Source organism: Rhizopus delemar, genomic scaffold, assembly GCF_000149305.1.
Source record: "Rhizopus delemar RA 99-880 supercont3.19 genomic scaffold, whole genome shotgun sequence".
Classification (NCBI taxonomy): Eukaryota; Fungi; Mucoromycota; class Mucoromycetes; order Mucorales; family Rhizopodaceae; genus Rhizopus; species Rhizopus delemar.
Window position 1 is genome coordinate 583,442 of NW_027137845.1, and position 13,989 is coordinate 597,430.

General features: G+C 34.8%; 8 protein-coding genes across 8 annotated transcripts; 3 read left to right on the forward strand and 5 right to left on the reverse strand.

Moving 5' to 3' along the window:
* Positions 1-238: 238 nt before the first annotated feature.
* RO3G_16350 (uncharacterized protein) lies at positions 239-1,894 on the reverse strand (the record flags this gene model as incomplete). Its single annotated transcript, XM_067670934.1, has 3 exons — positions 239-541; positions 623-994; positions 1,160-1,894. 3 exons carry the CDS (start codon positions 1,892-1,894, stop codon positions 239-241), a joined length of 1,410 nt encoding a protein of 469 aa, XP_067527035.1.
* A 502-nt stretch (positions 1,895-2,396) lies between these two features.
* On the reverse strand, positions 2,397-3,598 carry RO3G_16351 (uncharacterized protein; the record flags this gene model as incomplete). The annotated part of the gene is made up of 5 exons (XM_067670935.1): positions 2,397-2,597; positions 2,654-2,799; positions 2,867-3,297; positions 3,358-3,429; positions 3,594-3,598. The coding sequence occupies 5 exons, from the start codon at positions 3,596-3,598 to the stop codon at positions 2,397-2,399; spliced, it is 855 nt and encodes a 284-aa protein (XP_067527036.1).
* Positions 3,599-5,128: 1,530 nt separating this feature from the next.
* On the reverse strand, positions 5,129-5,584 carry RO3G_16352 (uncharacterized protein; the record flags this gene model as incomplete). Its single annotated transcript, XM_067670936.1, has 3 exons — positions 5,129-5,203; positions 5,462-5,488; positions 5,519-5,584. 3 exons carry the CDS (start codon positions 5,582-5,584, stop codon positions 5,129-5,131), a joined length of 168 nt encoding a protein of 55 aa, XP_067527037.1.
* A 793-nt stretch (positions 5,585-6,377) lies between these two features.
* RO3G_16353 (uncharacterized protein) lies at positions 6,378-7,250 on the forward strand (the record flags this gene model as incomplete). The annotated part of the gene is made up of 1 exon (XM_067670937.1): positions 6,378-7,250. One exon carries the CDS (start codon positions 6,378-6,380, stop codon positions 7,248-7,250), a length of 873 nt encoding a protein of 290 aa, XP_067527038.1.
* A 741-nt stretch (positions 7,251-7,991) lies between these two features.
* Positions 7,992-8,319, reverse strand: RO3G_16354 (uncharacterized protein; the record flags this gene model as incomplete). Its single annotated transcript, XM_067670938.1, has 2 exons — positions 7,992-8,092; positions 8,178-8,319. The coding sequence occupies 2 exons, from the start codon at positions 8,317-8,319 to the stop codon at positions 7,992-7,994; spliced, it is 243 nt and encodes an 80-aa protein (XP_067527039.1).
* Positions 8,320-9,055: 736 nt separating this feature from the next.
* RO3G_16355 (uncharacterized protein) lies at positions 9,056-9,824 on the reverse strand (the record flags this gene model as incomplete). The annotated part of the gene is made up of 5 exons (XM_067670939.1): positions 9,056-9,145; positions 9,208-9,230; positions 9,293-9,499; positions 9,556-9,591; positions 9,653-9,824. The coding sequence occupies 5 exons, from the start codon at positions 9,822-9,824 to the stop codon at positions 9,056-9,058; spliced, it is 528 nt and encodes a 175-aa protein (XP_067527040.1).
* A 1,302-nt stretch (positions 9,825-11,126) lies between these two features.
* RO3G_16356 (uncharacterized protein) lies at positions 11,127-11,630 on the forward strand (the record flags this gene model as incomplete). The annotated part of the gene is made up of 2 exons (XM_067670940.1): positions 11,127-11,158; positions 11,402-11,630. 2 exons carry the CDS (start codon positions 11,127-11,129, stop codon positions 11,628-11,630), a joined length of 261 nt encoding a protein of 86 aa, XP_067527041.1.
* Positions 11,631-13,285: 1,655 nt separating this feature from the next.
* Positions 13,286-13,555, forward strand: RO3G_16357 (uncharacterized protein; the record flags this gene model as incomplete). The annotated part of the gene is made up of 2 exons (XM_067670941.1): positions 13,286-13,436; positions 13,521-13,555. 2 exons carry the CDS (start codon positions 13,286-13,288, stop codon positions 13,553-13,555), a joined length of 186 nt encoding a protein of 61 aa, XP_067527042.1.
* Between the last annotated feature and the right edge of the window lie 434 nt (positions 13,556-13,989).

The following is a 13,989-nucleotide window of genomic DNA, read 5'->3' on the forward strand; positions in this document are numbered from 1 at the left end:
GCAGAGCCACGATTGAAGGTTGGAGCAGTACTGTCGAAATTGTTACAAAAATGTGTTTGCAACCAGTCATACCATGGTTTTATCTTTAGATGGTTGATGCTGGATCCTTGTTGAAGAGAGATGTTGAAATCTCCTAAAAGTATCCATGAATCCTCAGCCATGCTTTCCACAGAGGGGAGGAGCAGGAAAGATTCATAGAATGTGAGCCGCTCAGCAGGTTGGGCGGAGGCATAAATATTCATAATATGGCATAGTGGCTGACTGTTAGAGCCAATGACTGATGCGGTAATGCAGCGTTCGTCCACAGATATTGAGAAATTGATGAGAGAGTAGGAAGGGTTGAGACATATGATTGCATAATACTTTGTAAGAAGAGTAGAGCATAGAGGAAAAATGAAAGACGAGAAATAGTGGCACTGATCGTCCGTGAGATGGTCTTGAGAATGAAAAGAGGAGACTTCTTGAAGGCATAATATGTCGATGTGTAAAGAACGGGAACGAAGATAGTGAGTGAAAGATTTTTGTATTGATTTGTCAGCCTCTATGAAAATGTTGCGAGCATTTAAAGAAGCAATTCGTAGTGTTTTATGATTCATTACGCCCTAAGGGCAGAAGAGTTTACAGGTGCCCATGATGGCTGGGGTTTAGTAGAACTTCTAGTGTCGATTCGGTGACGTTTGGTCAAGAGTTGCTTTCCTTTTGCAGAATAACTTGTGTTGGTTGACATATCTTCTTCTGTGTCTACTTTCATGGACAAACCACTTTCATACGGTGCATATTTTGAGGCAAGAGTACCGTTGTGTGATTGGGGATCAAAAGGTTTCCGCACTTTCTCTACTTCCATGTTTGAGGGTTCATGATCAACTGAATCATTTTCTGATATGTCATCCAGTGTCATGATAAGCGCAGTGCTCAACTCTTCTGTCTCCTCAGTATTTTCTTCAGGTGTATGAACTATGATATCATCTCCAAAAGTGCTGTTTTCGCTAGTCGTCTGTGTCGCTATAAGTTAGTTGTCCAGTTCCTCTGATTCCGTTATAGGTGGTGTAGTGCGGTAGCGCGCAGTGTGCCCTCTAATTCCACAGTTAGAGCAGAGTTATTTGGCTAGAGAGGGATAAGCACCACGAATGTGGCCAGATTTTCTATAGTAGTAGCATACAGGAGAGGCTCCCTTGAATGATGCAGGTACATAAGTATCCCAAGCTGGTAGGTAGAGCATTCGGCCAAGCGGATGGATAGTTAGGGCATCTTCGAATGGTGTGGAAACATCCATTAACACGGACAGTTTGCCTTCAAAATAGCCACCATAGAAGAATTGTTTGATTTGACATACTCTTCCATAATGTCTAAGAGAGAGCAAAAGTTCTTCAAGCAGCTTATCTTCATCCGGAATGTGCAAGAGATCCATTTGCACTCTAATCAAATTTTTGGGCTGGTTCCCTTTAGATGGGGCTGCCTTGATCACTACATTTTTGTGGGTAATGCCTAAATTGATCGCTTTGTCCGTATTTACAGCTTCACGAAATTTAGTTTCGACCAAAAGTTCCTTATGGTTTCGACGATGGTCATATTTGCTGACGTTTCGGAAGCCATGTACAGCTCCGATTTGATCTTCAATGCATTTGTATGCCTGGGTGTAATGGTCAAATAAAGATGTTGGAAATGAGAGCAAAACTGAGCCAGGAGTCAGAGTTTGTTGGATAATTGATTGAGCTTTTTGCGCTATAAGAAGACGAGAAATGTCGGGAATCTCATAAATTATTTTAGATGTGGTAAACTCGCGAGGGTCATTGGTGACATCATGACGCTGTATGGGTGTGACGACTTTGGCTTTATGGCCTCGAGCCACTACATCGCTCCAGAATAGGTTATTCCCAGAGTCAAGTTGTGCCATATTGCTTTTTGTTGTAATATTTTTTCATTCAGTTATCAATATATTCCTTTTCTGTTTTCTTCCAACTTTAAATTGTATTTTTACATAAGGGTGAACATTCTAAAAATTTTGGCCACCCTTAAATAGAGCAACTACTGTAATGACCACACAACAAGCATACTATAAAAGAATATTCCAGTCATTTTGTAAAACAAGTGACTGGAGTGATTATCATGGTAACTCGGGGCAGGCCTCTATCATAGCATTTCATAAAAAATAATTCATAATAACTATAATTATCCTTTATAAATAACAACAGAATTCATATATCTTTTAAATAAATTATTTGATTTCTAAAGTCTCACAAATCATTTCTTTATATATTAAAGCATATGAACTTTAAATGCTCAGTACTTTAGATGCAAACTCGCGAATCTATTAAACCAAGTTACTCTAGAGGACATAGCATAAACTGAGGTTTATTGAACACTAGATAGCTTGTTAAAGAATCTCTATTAAGAGCCTAGTCATGAGGAGGAGAATAGAAAGGACCTAATTCGGCCATTCCAATACTATCCTCTTCTTTTGTCAGCTTTAATATTATAGGATTGATAATATCATATAAGAGAACAGGAATATCCGAAGAATATCTATATTTTGCCATTTTGATGTTGTGTTCTTCTCTCAAAGCAACAATGTTATCAACAGCTTCTTGAACGAGGCTCTATTATCGTCATCGTTAACAACCTTTTTACTTTAGATTTCCTATAAGTTATTTACCTTCATAGTCCAACAGAAACTGATTAACCTTGGAAGTGCATCCAATTTGTCTTCAAAGTCTGGTTTGATATCAAAAAACGTTTCTCGCCAAAAGTCAAAAATGCCTTCTGGTTCAAAACGAATGCTCCAAAGCTGGATTTGGCTTTCTATATAAATTCAAAACCGAAAAAGAAAAATCAACATTTGTTACAGTATCCAAAAAATAAATATTACCTGCCGCATGTACAAAGAATACTTTTACTTTTTTAAACTTTTCAACGGAAGCAAAGGAAAACTCATCCGCGATGCATTTTAGCAATGCTAAAGATCCAAAAGTGCCTTTGTGGTGGTCGAAGTTAATCTTAACCTTATCTGCATTATTCAAAGGGCCAGAAGTCTCGAGTAAAAGTATTTCCAGTTTTTTAATACCATACAGTTTAATCAAACCGTCGGCTTTGTACTGGAACTTGTCGTTTATATAGCATCCAAGAGACTTTAGTTGCTTTGTCATTGAGTCTAAGTACACTTCTCCGTGGATAAAGTCAGCTTTACACTTGTGATCTTTTACTGATCTTGCCACAGCTTCAAGGTAAGGATATACAAATAGCTGGTTGAAAACAGCTTCACTACTTCCTATATCTTGGTGAGATGAGTATGCTTTATAACTACAGTAACAACACAGTTATTTTTGTTCCAACAATAATATAATCAACATTCACTCTTACGTAGCACGAAAAATATCTTCCAAAAAGTCAAAGGCCTCTTCATCCTCACCATCTTCTACTCCGGAAGTAAGCCTTTTGATCTCTTTTTTAAATTTAATTAGGTCCTCCTGTAACAGTAAATATAAGCTTCGTTATAAAGTGTTTCTAATTGTTAACTGCATCATGGGTTTGCTTACACTATCTATCACCGCATCTATATACTTGATACATGACGCAGGAAGAGGATACTCTTTTACTGCATGGCTTTCTAAATGCTTGTTATATATCGAACGATCCAACGAGGGTCGTGGCGACACCCCTTTTCCACATCGAATTATATTATGTGCTTCTGGGCTGATGCAGAAAATGAACATATTTATTAAATAATTAAAAATATATATTTTTACAATTACCTAAATGCATGAAATATGGCGTCTTTACTTTTCAAAAATCTTAACCAATCTGCCCAAACACTCATATCCTAAAATATCAAGTATGAGGAAAAAATGGCAAGCAAAAAAAGTATTTTTTCCCCTAAGTTATGCTACTCACATCTTTAGTCTCCTCTTCTTTATCAAATCCCTTCTTGTCATCATCTCCCTCTTCTTGAACCCCTTCTTCTTTATACTTCCTCTTCAGTAAGCTATCTTTGCTTTTAGAAGGATCTTCTTCAAAAGGTTTCTATTGGAAGACAAAAAAGAAAGTTTTTAATCTAGTTTTGAACTATATTAAGGATAAAAAAGATAAATTTACATGCTCTGAGCTGTATATGTTTTCATTATTAATAGTGCTAAAATGGTTGAAGCTTCCTGTAATCACAATCTTATGGTGGCTCACTTGTCTTTTTTTAGAAGCATTTCTGGCTATATTTGCTTTCATATCGGCCTTTGTTGGCTACATCTTATGTTAAAACATTTTATATGTCACTTTTGCTTAAGCCATTCAAGTACTTGCCATTTTTTGATCTTTTAAGGCGAGAGCATAATCTTTTATGATAACTGGTATGTTTTTTAAAGTAGAGATCCAATGAAGATCACTCAAGTAACTTTGTATGATAGTGTTGAATTTTTTAGACTTATTTTCTCCAACATCTGTTTCACTAAAGTATTTTTCGAAGCTCCAGTATTCAGCAGGATTTATTGAAAAAAAGTGCTTCGAATCACAGGATTCTATTGATAGCTTATAACTTCTGTATTCTTCAGGCAAGTGCATTTTTGATTTTTTAAACAATAATTTTACTATTAGAAATAAAAGCTTTTGCTACGTGATAATAGAAATTATCGTTACTACAAACTCAACACTGATGAAATGAGGATTATCCGTAAGAATGGTATTCACATGATGTGCAAAACCTCATCCCCTGATTTTTATAGTTACGTCATGGTGGATTTTGAATTTTTTATACAAGGAGTAAATTTATATTTTTTTGCCATTTTCTTTCATCTAAGGGAAGTATTGAAAATGCACATTTTTTTTATTCCTAATTGCAATGCCTTTTCTCTTCATAAACAAACACGGCTACACAGGGAAAATTCTTTCCTTGCGACCGGCTAAGGCCATACTGTAGGACTTAGTAAGGTATGGTAGGAGCTTTAGTCGTGAACGATCTCCGGAGACTTGACAGACGTTCTAAGCTGAGACGCAACTAAATGAAAAAAAGAGTTGGCTTGCTTTGCAAGTTGTCTATCGAGATCGTTATGAAGAAAAATTGTAGAACTTGAAAGAGTTTTAAGGTCGCGGCTACACAGGGAAAATTCTTTCCTTGCGACCGGCTAAGGCCATACCGTAGGACTTAGTAAGGTATGGTAGGAGCTTTAGTCGTGAACGATCTCCGGAGACTTGACAGACGTTCTAAGCTGAGACGCAACTAAATGAAAAAAAGAGTTGGCTTGCTTTGCAAGTTGTCTATCGAGATCGTTTTGCCTTATTACGAAGCTTGTTCAAAATTGCAAACTGTACTATATTTATGAAGTACTTGTATTAATACTCTTCTTTATTTCTCTTTAGCGAATGAAAAATAGGACAGATGAAATGAAATATTTTTCACTTGAAAAGGTGTTGACAATACTACAACAAACACAAATATCCCAGGTTTATTTTGAAAAACATTCATCGCACAACTTACACACTTTTCAAAATCATTCAAATTTGTCTATTAGGGTTATCGTTCTTGACTTCTTACTGTTTTTATATTATAAGTACCAAATATCTCAATTACAACTTGCGACCTCACATTAAGAGAAGACATGGTTATGATTCACCCTCTCAGAAAAAGAAGTGGTCAAATAAAGAAAGCTCTTGTTTATAATGAGAAAAATGTAGAAAAATACCCGAATGCCGTTGTTGTGTACACCCGTCCTTGTTGTATTGTAACCCTGTCTGAGAGACAGTCGATGAAAAATCACATTAAAGAGATGCATGTGATAAGGTATAGGGGGTTGTCTAAAGAAATACCATTTGTGCAAAAAAAATATATTCGGCACCAAAAATTAATTTTAGCCGGAAGAAAGCCTTTTTTTTATTACTTTACAACAATCGATACTTTAAAGTAACATATTAAAATAAGGTAACTTAGGGAAAATGTACAATTGTAAAGAGTATTATGGTGATTTTGATAAATAAAGTAAATGATGTATCAATTGAATATTCGTTTTCATGTTGATTCGTTTGGTGTTCTTTTCTGTTTAGTGTGCTGGCACATTGGGTGAATAATGCGTCCAGAGATCGTCTTCTTGATGTATCCTGTGAGGGTGGAAAATAATGTCGGCCAATTGTGACCCATTCATTCAATTCTCGATGCGGTGAAGCTGATTATTTTCCTTTCCCCTTATTTTCGTTTACATTTTCCGTTAGAATTATCCAACCACACCGAAAAGCATACTATTAGAATCGCCATGAAAAGGGGCATCGTTTGAATACAAAATAAGCTTTAAAAATCAAAAAGGAATCAAAGGTGACTCCCAACCAAAATACGTCTTTGTCAAAGAGCTTGATGATGGGATGGCAAGGTTCCTCAATGAAGTTGGTCGATGTTCCACCAAATGCGTTATGCATGCAGTCATTTGTTGTCAGGGATAATCCTATTGGACACATTAACTGGCAAAACCGTTATTATCAACTCTGTTGAGGTTTTTGGTCGACGAAGTTCGCTTGACGCACACAGGAAGAGCTTTCGGGTAAAAAAGGAGGCTGAAGTATCAACATCATTGCCCCCTGAAATAACAAGATACCGAAATGTGTGGCTGACAGCGTATAGTGATGTCAATGGCATCAAATTGGTCATTGGCACCAAAATTTTCAACGTGCTTGTTATATCAAGCCTACGTATCGACATTGGTATCAAACCTAAAATTGGCCCAGTCACTTCCAACTTCATCTTAAATGCATACGAAAGATTGTTTGCCACGAAAATATTTGTAAAGAAATCTGTTTGGGAGAGTGCACAACATATCGCTAAATGCGAACGTACCAACAAAATTTCCAGTTACGATGTGATCTTTCAACTTCGACAGCTTCGCACCCGCTTCCATCAACGATTAACTTACTTCGCTTGTCGAGGATTCAACGAACCAACTGATGACATTTTAACGCGACCATACACGGTTTTCACGCTATGGGAATGGGATAATGGAAATAACGACTCTGAATACCGCGTTGGATCTCTACTGCTTCAAACAATTGCAAACAATATGATCACTGGCTGCGGCGTCTTGCGCAAAGACGATGTTGACTTTCTGAAATCAAAGATCCCCAGAGGAATCGACATGGACAAATATATCAACGAAATTATTGCCCATTTTAACAATGATGATAGTATCGCGATCGCTGATAGCACTGAATTGAATCACATCTTACAAAAATCGCAAGGTCGCTTGCCCCACAAATTGCCAAGGCAAATGAATCCATTGCTGTAACCGTGAAGTCAATTTTCTCCCTAATTTTCTTTTGAACAATAAATTATTGGCGCTCTTTTGAACATGTCCCTATTAAAGTTGTATGATAGTGACCAGTTGTTCTTCATACAATTGAAAAACATCCGTGTGCTCATGTATTAAAAAGAAAAACATACATACATGACGATGATGTAGAAAGTAGCTTCGACAACGGTAAAGAAAAAAAAAGACAGTGTCCTTGGTGTTTATTGTGAGGTTCACGAAGAGCTTTCCGCGAAAATGACAGGAAGAAAGGCAGATGTGGGGTAGAATCATATGTTGAAAGGACAAAGATCGATAAAAAAAATGTTTTCAAATGCTCAACAAGCGAATATGTGTGCCAAACATAAGTTGTGATGTGTTGCAGTGTTCATCAATTCGCAAGCTGAATGCATAGATTCGCAGGTTATTTTGGTGGATTCGCAGGTTGACTTCGTGGATTTATAAGCAGGAAAAACATGCGAAGGAAGTACGTCTTACCATCGTTCAGTGGGAATTTTTCACCATCTATATTTTTAAAATAATGAAGTCAGCACAATGTTCTACAAAAAGTTTGCACATGATTTTGAACCATGACATTAACACATACAAAATTTGACGGTCTGCATCGAGGGGCATTTTTTGCCGCTCTGAATATGTCTTTGGAATCCATTGATCGAGTCAAACGTTTTATTGTAAGAGCAAATGCAGCGAAAATGTCCTTGGGACCGACGTAAACAAAGTTCAGTACCTAGAAATAAACTGTGAACATTTGCTTCGTTGTTGTTGCTCGCGTTTTGGGAACTGTGACCACTGCTGGTGCACCTTTCTTTGACCATACCATACTATGTTTCAAATTAATATGGAAAGCAGATTTGTCAAGAAAGATGCAGTTTCTCGTAAAATCCAAGTCTGTTTTTTCCCACTTACGAACCCAATCCAAGCGCTCTTGAATCTTTTCTTCACTATTCCGGTCTATGGGTTGAAGCCGAGCTTTCTTGAGAGATAAATTGCAATGTTGTTTTACAAAATCGAACAAGGTAATTTTAGATACTTTTAATTCGGTAAACATTTGCTTTAATTTCTTCATTACTTCGTCTAGGACGATGGAAGGATTCTCATCAATGCATTCGAGAATAGCGTTTTTTTTTTGTTCATTATGGAAAATATGTGGACGGCCAGTCTTTCTCCGTTTCTCAAAGATACTGTCAGGATCTTTCTCGTATTGAGCAGCCCATTTTTGTGCTGTACGAACATGAATCCCAAGTTGTTTTGCAGCAGCGGCCTCGCTCAAACACTAGGTGTGCTCTTTTATACTCCAAAACAATCTTGGCAGCAGGACATATGATTTGTCAGCCAAGACGAATTTATATTTCGTAAAACACGAATTTTGTTCCTGTCATCAAGTGAATTGATTTTCCTTTTGGGCGAATTTATTTTTCGTACAACATAAATTTTGTTTTCGCCTTTGGGTGAATTTACTTTCGGGAAAGAGTGTATACTGAAGAAGCAATGTATCCATATATAGCAAAATATAAATCATTAAACCATACAAAGTGGTACATCTTATAGCATGCCTGCTTGTTTCATGAATCACAAATAATAGAAGATGAAAAGATGCCCAGAAATCAAATAGGCAGACCGTTATTCCCAAGATCAGATCTAGGATACGTTGGGCGTATAGTCAAATATGAGTAGAGACATAACATTCATGCAGTTACACCTTTTGTTTACTTGAAATAACCAAAACAATCAAAGCAGGCACCAAGTAGTTTAATGCAAAGATGAATGATGATGCTTTATTTTATTTACAAACGGGCCTTTTCAGAGGTAGGAACGTACCAGGCCATTTCAACTTCCTTTCTATTAAACCCACACTTTTCGTAAAAAGGAACATTCTATTATAGTCAAAGATGAGTAAAAAAAGACTTGTAGACAAAATCAAAAAGTGATTATTTACCTTTTCTGAGCAGTCCAAGATAACTGAACAAAAGAAACGCAAGCATTAATATGATTTTCAAAGCATACTTCTTATTTCTCCTTACCTTTGTAGCAACCACGCTTAGCGCCAATGTGCTTGAGTGCCTGAATAATTCTCAAACCTAATTTCTTTCCTTGTTGATTTTGATCAACAGCAATATCTTCGATATGTCCGACCAATCCATTCTTACGAATGAATTTTCTTTCAACAAAGATTGTTCCAACTGCAACGACCTTGTCTTTTTCGTCGTCAGTGATGGTGATGGTATAGTCTATAAACAAATGAATAAGTACTTTTGTTATATTGCTGTTGCGTTTGTTGCTTTACATTCGTGGTTATGTTTTTTCAAATAGTTGAATTGCTCTATAAAAGTGAAAGTTGAGTTAGACTTAGTGCTTCAATTTAAAGGAATATATGCACATACCCATGAATTCTTCTTTTGTATGGTTACCAACTTCTGTCAAAACCTCCAACACCTTGAGAAAACCGCGCTCATAATCGTTGGATCTGAGTGCACGAAGAGTATGACCTTTTGGCAAAGCGGCTTGAACTTCGGGAGAAAGGAGGCTGGAATCGAAAAGAGAAACTTCTGACATTTTGGTTAAATAAATATATAAAAAAGAAAAAGAAGAAGAAAAAAAAACGTTGTGAAAACAAGACGTTTGTTTTATACGATAAAATGTTTCCGCGGATTGAGACCTCTTTCAGTTCGTTGCTCGTTACTCTCCGCGGAAGACACAAATTAAAGTTGATTGGCCCCTATTTTCAGAAAGTTAATTATAGAAGCATCCCCTTTATTTTTATGTTTATTTCTACTTGTAAAAAATATTTTTTTATGTTTATTATGTTCAATCGAATGATTAATATTTAAAAATAAAGACTATACATGCACTGTACTTCTTTTGAGTAAGCAAAAAGAAAAGAAAAGAGTTCAAATCAAGAGCAATTTCACTAAATACATGCACTTGTACAATGAATATTTAAAACTCCGTAATTATTATTTTTTGACAGATTTCTACATTTAGAAGGGTGGAAGCAAATGTTACATTGATCCAATGAAAGACATAATTTGAAAAGTAATTTTTCCTGAAATCTAACATAAATAGTAAGATATGATATAGTACCTCTCATCATCATAATTAGCTTCTGTTTTATTGCCAAGTTTGGGGCAACGATAATTACTGAGCAATGAACACTAGTAGAGAAGGAGAGCAAGAAATACACATACATACTGCTTTATGATTCATACAAGAAATAAAAACAATACATAGCGTGCCAAGCATATTTAAATATAAATGAAAATGTAAAAGTAATGAGTTCTATATTAAAACAAATTTTTATGCTATAGCCTTGTGTAGAACCATCGAGGTTATAAACATGTTATACGCATGATTACATGAATAACATGTTTTCGAAAACAAAAGAAAATGCAAATCGTAAGCAAAACATATCGTTAAATTTAAACACAAGCTCCTTCCTTTGATAACTAGTTGATTATTTTGGATTCTGATACTTTTTTGCTTACTTTATCTATTCAACATATCATAGCAAATATAATTTATTGAAGTTAGTTTTGGATTTTGAATGGACTTTTCTATAAAATAAGCAGCTTATAGTTCAAACCAGTATTGATCATCTGACATCAAACATAGTGAATTCCCTTTCACTCTTAATTTTAACACTATTTTAATACAAACGATGATAAATCTCATCATGACATGAATGCCGTATCTCAGCACAATACTAAGATATCACCACATTTATTGCATGAATAGACATAGTACAAAATATAGAAAAAATAGATTTACATAATCACCAGAATTAACTATTAGCATTCAGGATCATAGAAACTGTTTTGGTGTACAGAAGTGTGCTATTATGCCTAAATGCCTTACCACATGGCTAAACATCAACATAAATATAAGCAAAAGTATTTGATACTAATACACTAAGATATGATTGTTTTATAACATAAGTTGGCTCTATTACTGTCTTGTTTGCCACTTCAGGAATTATCTAACAACTCTATGACAGTTAGTAAATAACAATTAGTTTGTTTTGTGCATCAATATGCATCATTTATTAATCTTTTAAAAAAAAAGTTAAAGATAAGAACATAAAGTTAAAACGTGAACTTAAGGAAAATATGAGTTGAATACATAGTTAAAAATAGTATGACATTCACTTGTGATAATGAGTTGTTGGGAATATGCCATGAATACCTATACAAAGTCTGTGGTTCCGACATTGGAGTGAAAGCATACCAAGCCATGTCTGAATACTCGTTTAAAGCAGATAAGCAAGCCAGCAATACGGCAAACGGTGCTAAGTATATACGGGAAAAGTATACAATGGAAAACAACATAAAATTGAAAGAAGTATATACAGTGTTTCAACGTTAAATCGCAAAGGGTGAACACAATTCATCTAGTAGCTTTGAATTAACTAAATAAGTTGACTTTCAAACATTCTACTTACGTTATGCATCTTTTTAGAGCCTATAGTTATTCCTTGCACCAATCTTTTGAAAAGAGATTTTTAAATTGAAATTACATTGATCTATCTGTCTCTGGAATAACTAAGTGTTATATTATAACAACATTTGGATTAAAGTGTTTTATTGCTTCGGTTATGACAATCTTATAATAGCTCTAATATATATCGATACCATATGAGTAGATTTGTTGATATGCTTTGTCCATAAATAATCCAAGTTACAGCATCTTCTAATTGCAGTAGGACAAAGCATAAACTTTATTTGCTAAAGCAAGGCTGGAATCTAGTAAATGTTAATATCGAATAGACTAAAAGAGCATTTCTGTTAAAAGAAACCTGATTTCTCTTTAAATCTTTCTCGAGACATGAAATGTTACAATATACTGAAGAATAACTACTAAATGGTATAATTTTTTGTTTCATCCATACTTCTAACAACATTTGTTTATCCCACTCTAGATAAGCCTTTACATAGTCTTTCAATTTAAAAAAGTTCATGAATTACGTTCATTTTTGTTAAATAGGCCGAGAGCAATTACAGACCAAGCCTAAATTTTTTGATCCTGGGAATCAGAATAATCCATAACCACGTTTTAAAATATATGTAATACCGTGGGAACCAGTCATGTAAGCAATTGTAAAATAAATTTATAAAAGTACTATTGTTTATTTCTTTAAAAATCATCTTTTTTTCTAAGTGATATATCTTCCTGGTAGTTTTTTTTTTTTTTTTTTTTTTTTTTTTTTTTTTTTTGTGTATGAGGATTTTATTCGGATGCCGCATCTTTAGCTGGTCATCATAAGAAACATTTTTTAATAACAGGGCTTAAACCCACGAACAAACAAACAGAAAACGACCATGGAGTTTTTTGATCTTGTGCTGCCAGACGTAAGACTAATTCAGCAGAAAGAAATTGACCACTTCGATAGGGGATTTTGCCCCTCTTCCTGGTAGTTTTAGTATGAACTTAATGTAAACAAAAATAGGTATCACGATTTGCTATACTGGATTTTTCATCAAATTTGGCGGAACACTTTATTTTTTATTGACAGAAAAAGTTTATTAAATTTGGCAGGAATTGTTATCTGTCAGCCTCATGTCAATGGTGGTGTCGTATTTGAGGGTAGCTCATACATAATAAAACACCAATCAATAAGAAGCATTATCTTATACAGATTATCATACCAGCATAGTCTAACTAAAAAACATAAATCTAAAAGTATAAATCTCAAATATCATAATCATATAAAATGATATGAAAAAAATAATTATCATGAGAAGTTCAATCGTAATTATAAATATTGTTGCACTTGGTTATAAAACATGTAATTAAAGACGTGAGTTACATTACGATATAATATATACTCACATTTATAATTACTGTCAACATAATGAAGAGGAAGCGATACGGATTAATAATGTTATGTATATGAGATTAGTTACCTCGTATATATTCCTAGAACAGTATATCTCAAAAGCCGGCTTTAGATGACTATATGTTTTTTTTATGAGAGTGGGCAGGGAAGGGTTCTTGATGAAGGAGGGGAGGGACACGATGCTATGGATTGGGAAAAAGAAGTAGACCCCTATCATCTACAAACGCTAACCTGTCTTAAACTCTATCACAGAAAGCAAGGTTCAGAGCAAAAGTCAACTGATAAAGGCTTAGATGATGAAATGGAAGAAACTGTACTTAAAACCAAGCAGCAATGTAATTTATATAATCAGATTGTTTTCGCTATACAATAGGGCTGATAAACAGTGTCAGCTTTCAAGTATTTATCGTTTTAAATAGTCGACACCAATAATTGCCGTTCCAGTTCAATGTAGAGCAAACAAACTAGGAAAAAATAAAATTGATTTTAACTATTCTGGAAATGATTACAAATAAAACTTTTATTTTATTTTTACAATGAATAATATACAGTGAGAACAATAAATTTCGTCAAATTGACCTAAAAATGATATGTATTTTTTGACTCCAAATGCGATTGGAATGGAGTTTTATTATAGCATTGATTGATCTGTCGTTAAGGGAGCACTTTGCTTTTCAAGGTAGCCCAAAATTGTTTCAGAAAAAGACCAGAGGTAATTGACCACAAGGACTGTACAGCTGCAAGTAAACTCTTTTAACAACTTTATCTGAATCTTTTTTGAAGGAGCCAACATCCTTAGGGAAAACTCTGGTCTTATATATTCATAGGAAAATCTAATAATAATAAACAGACTATTGAGCAGCAATCCATACTCGAACTAACACGTAC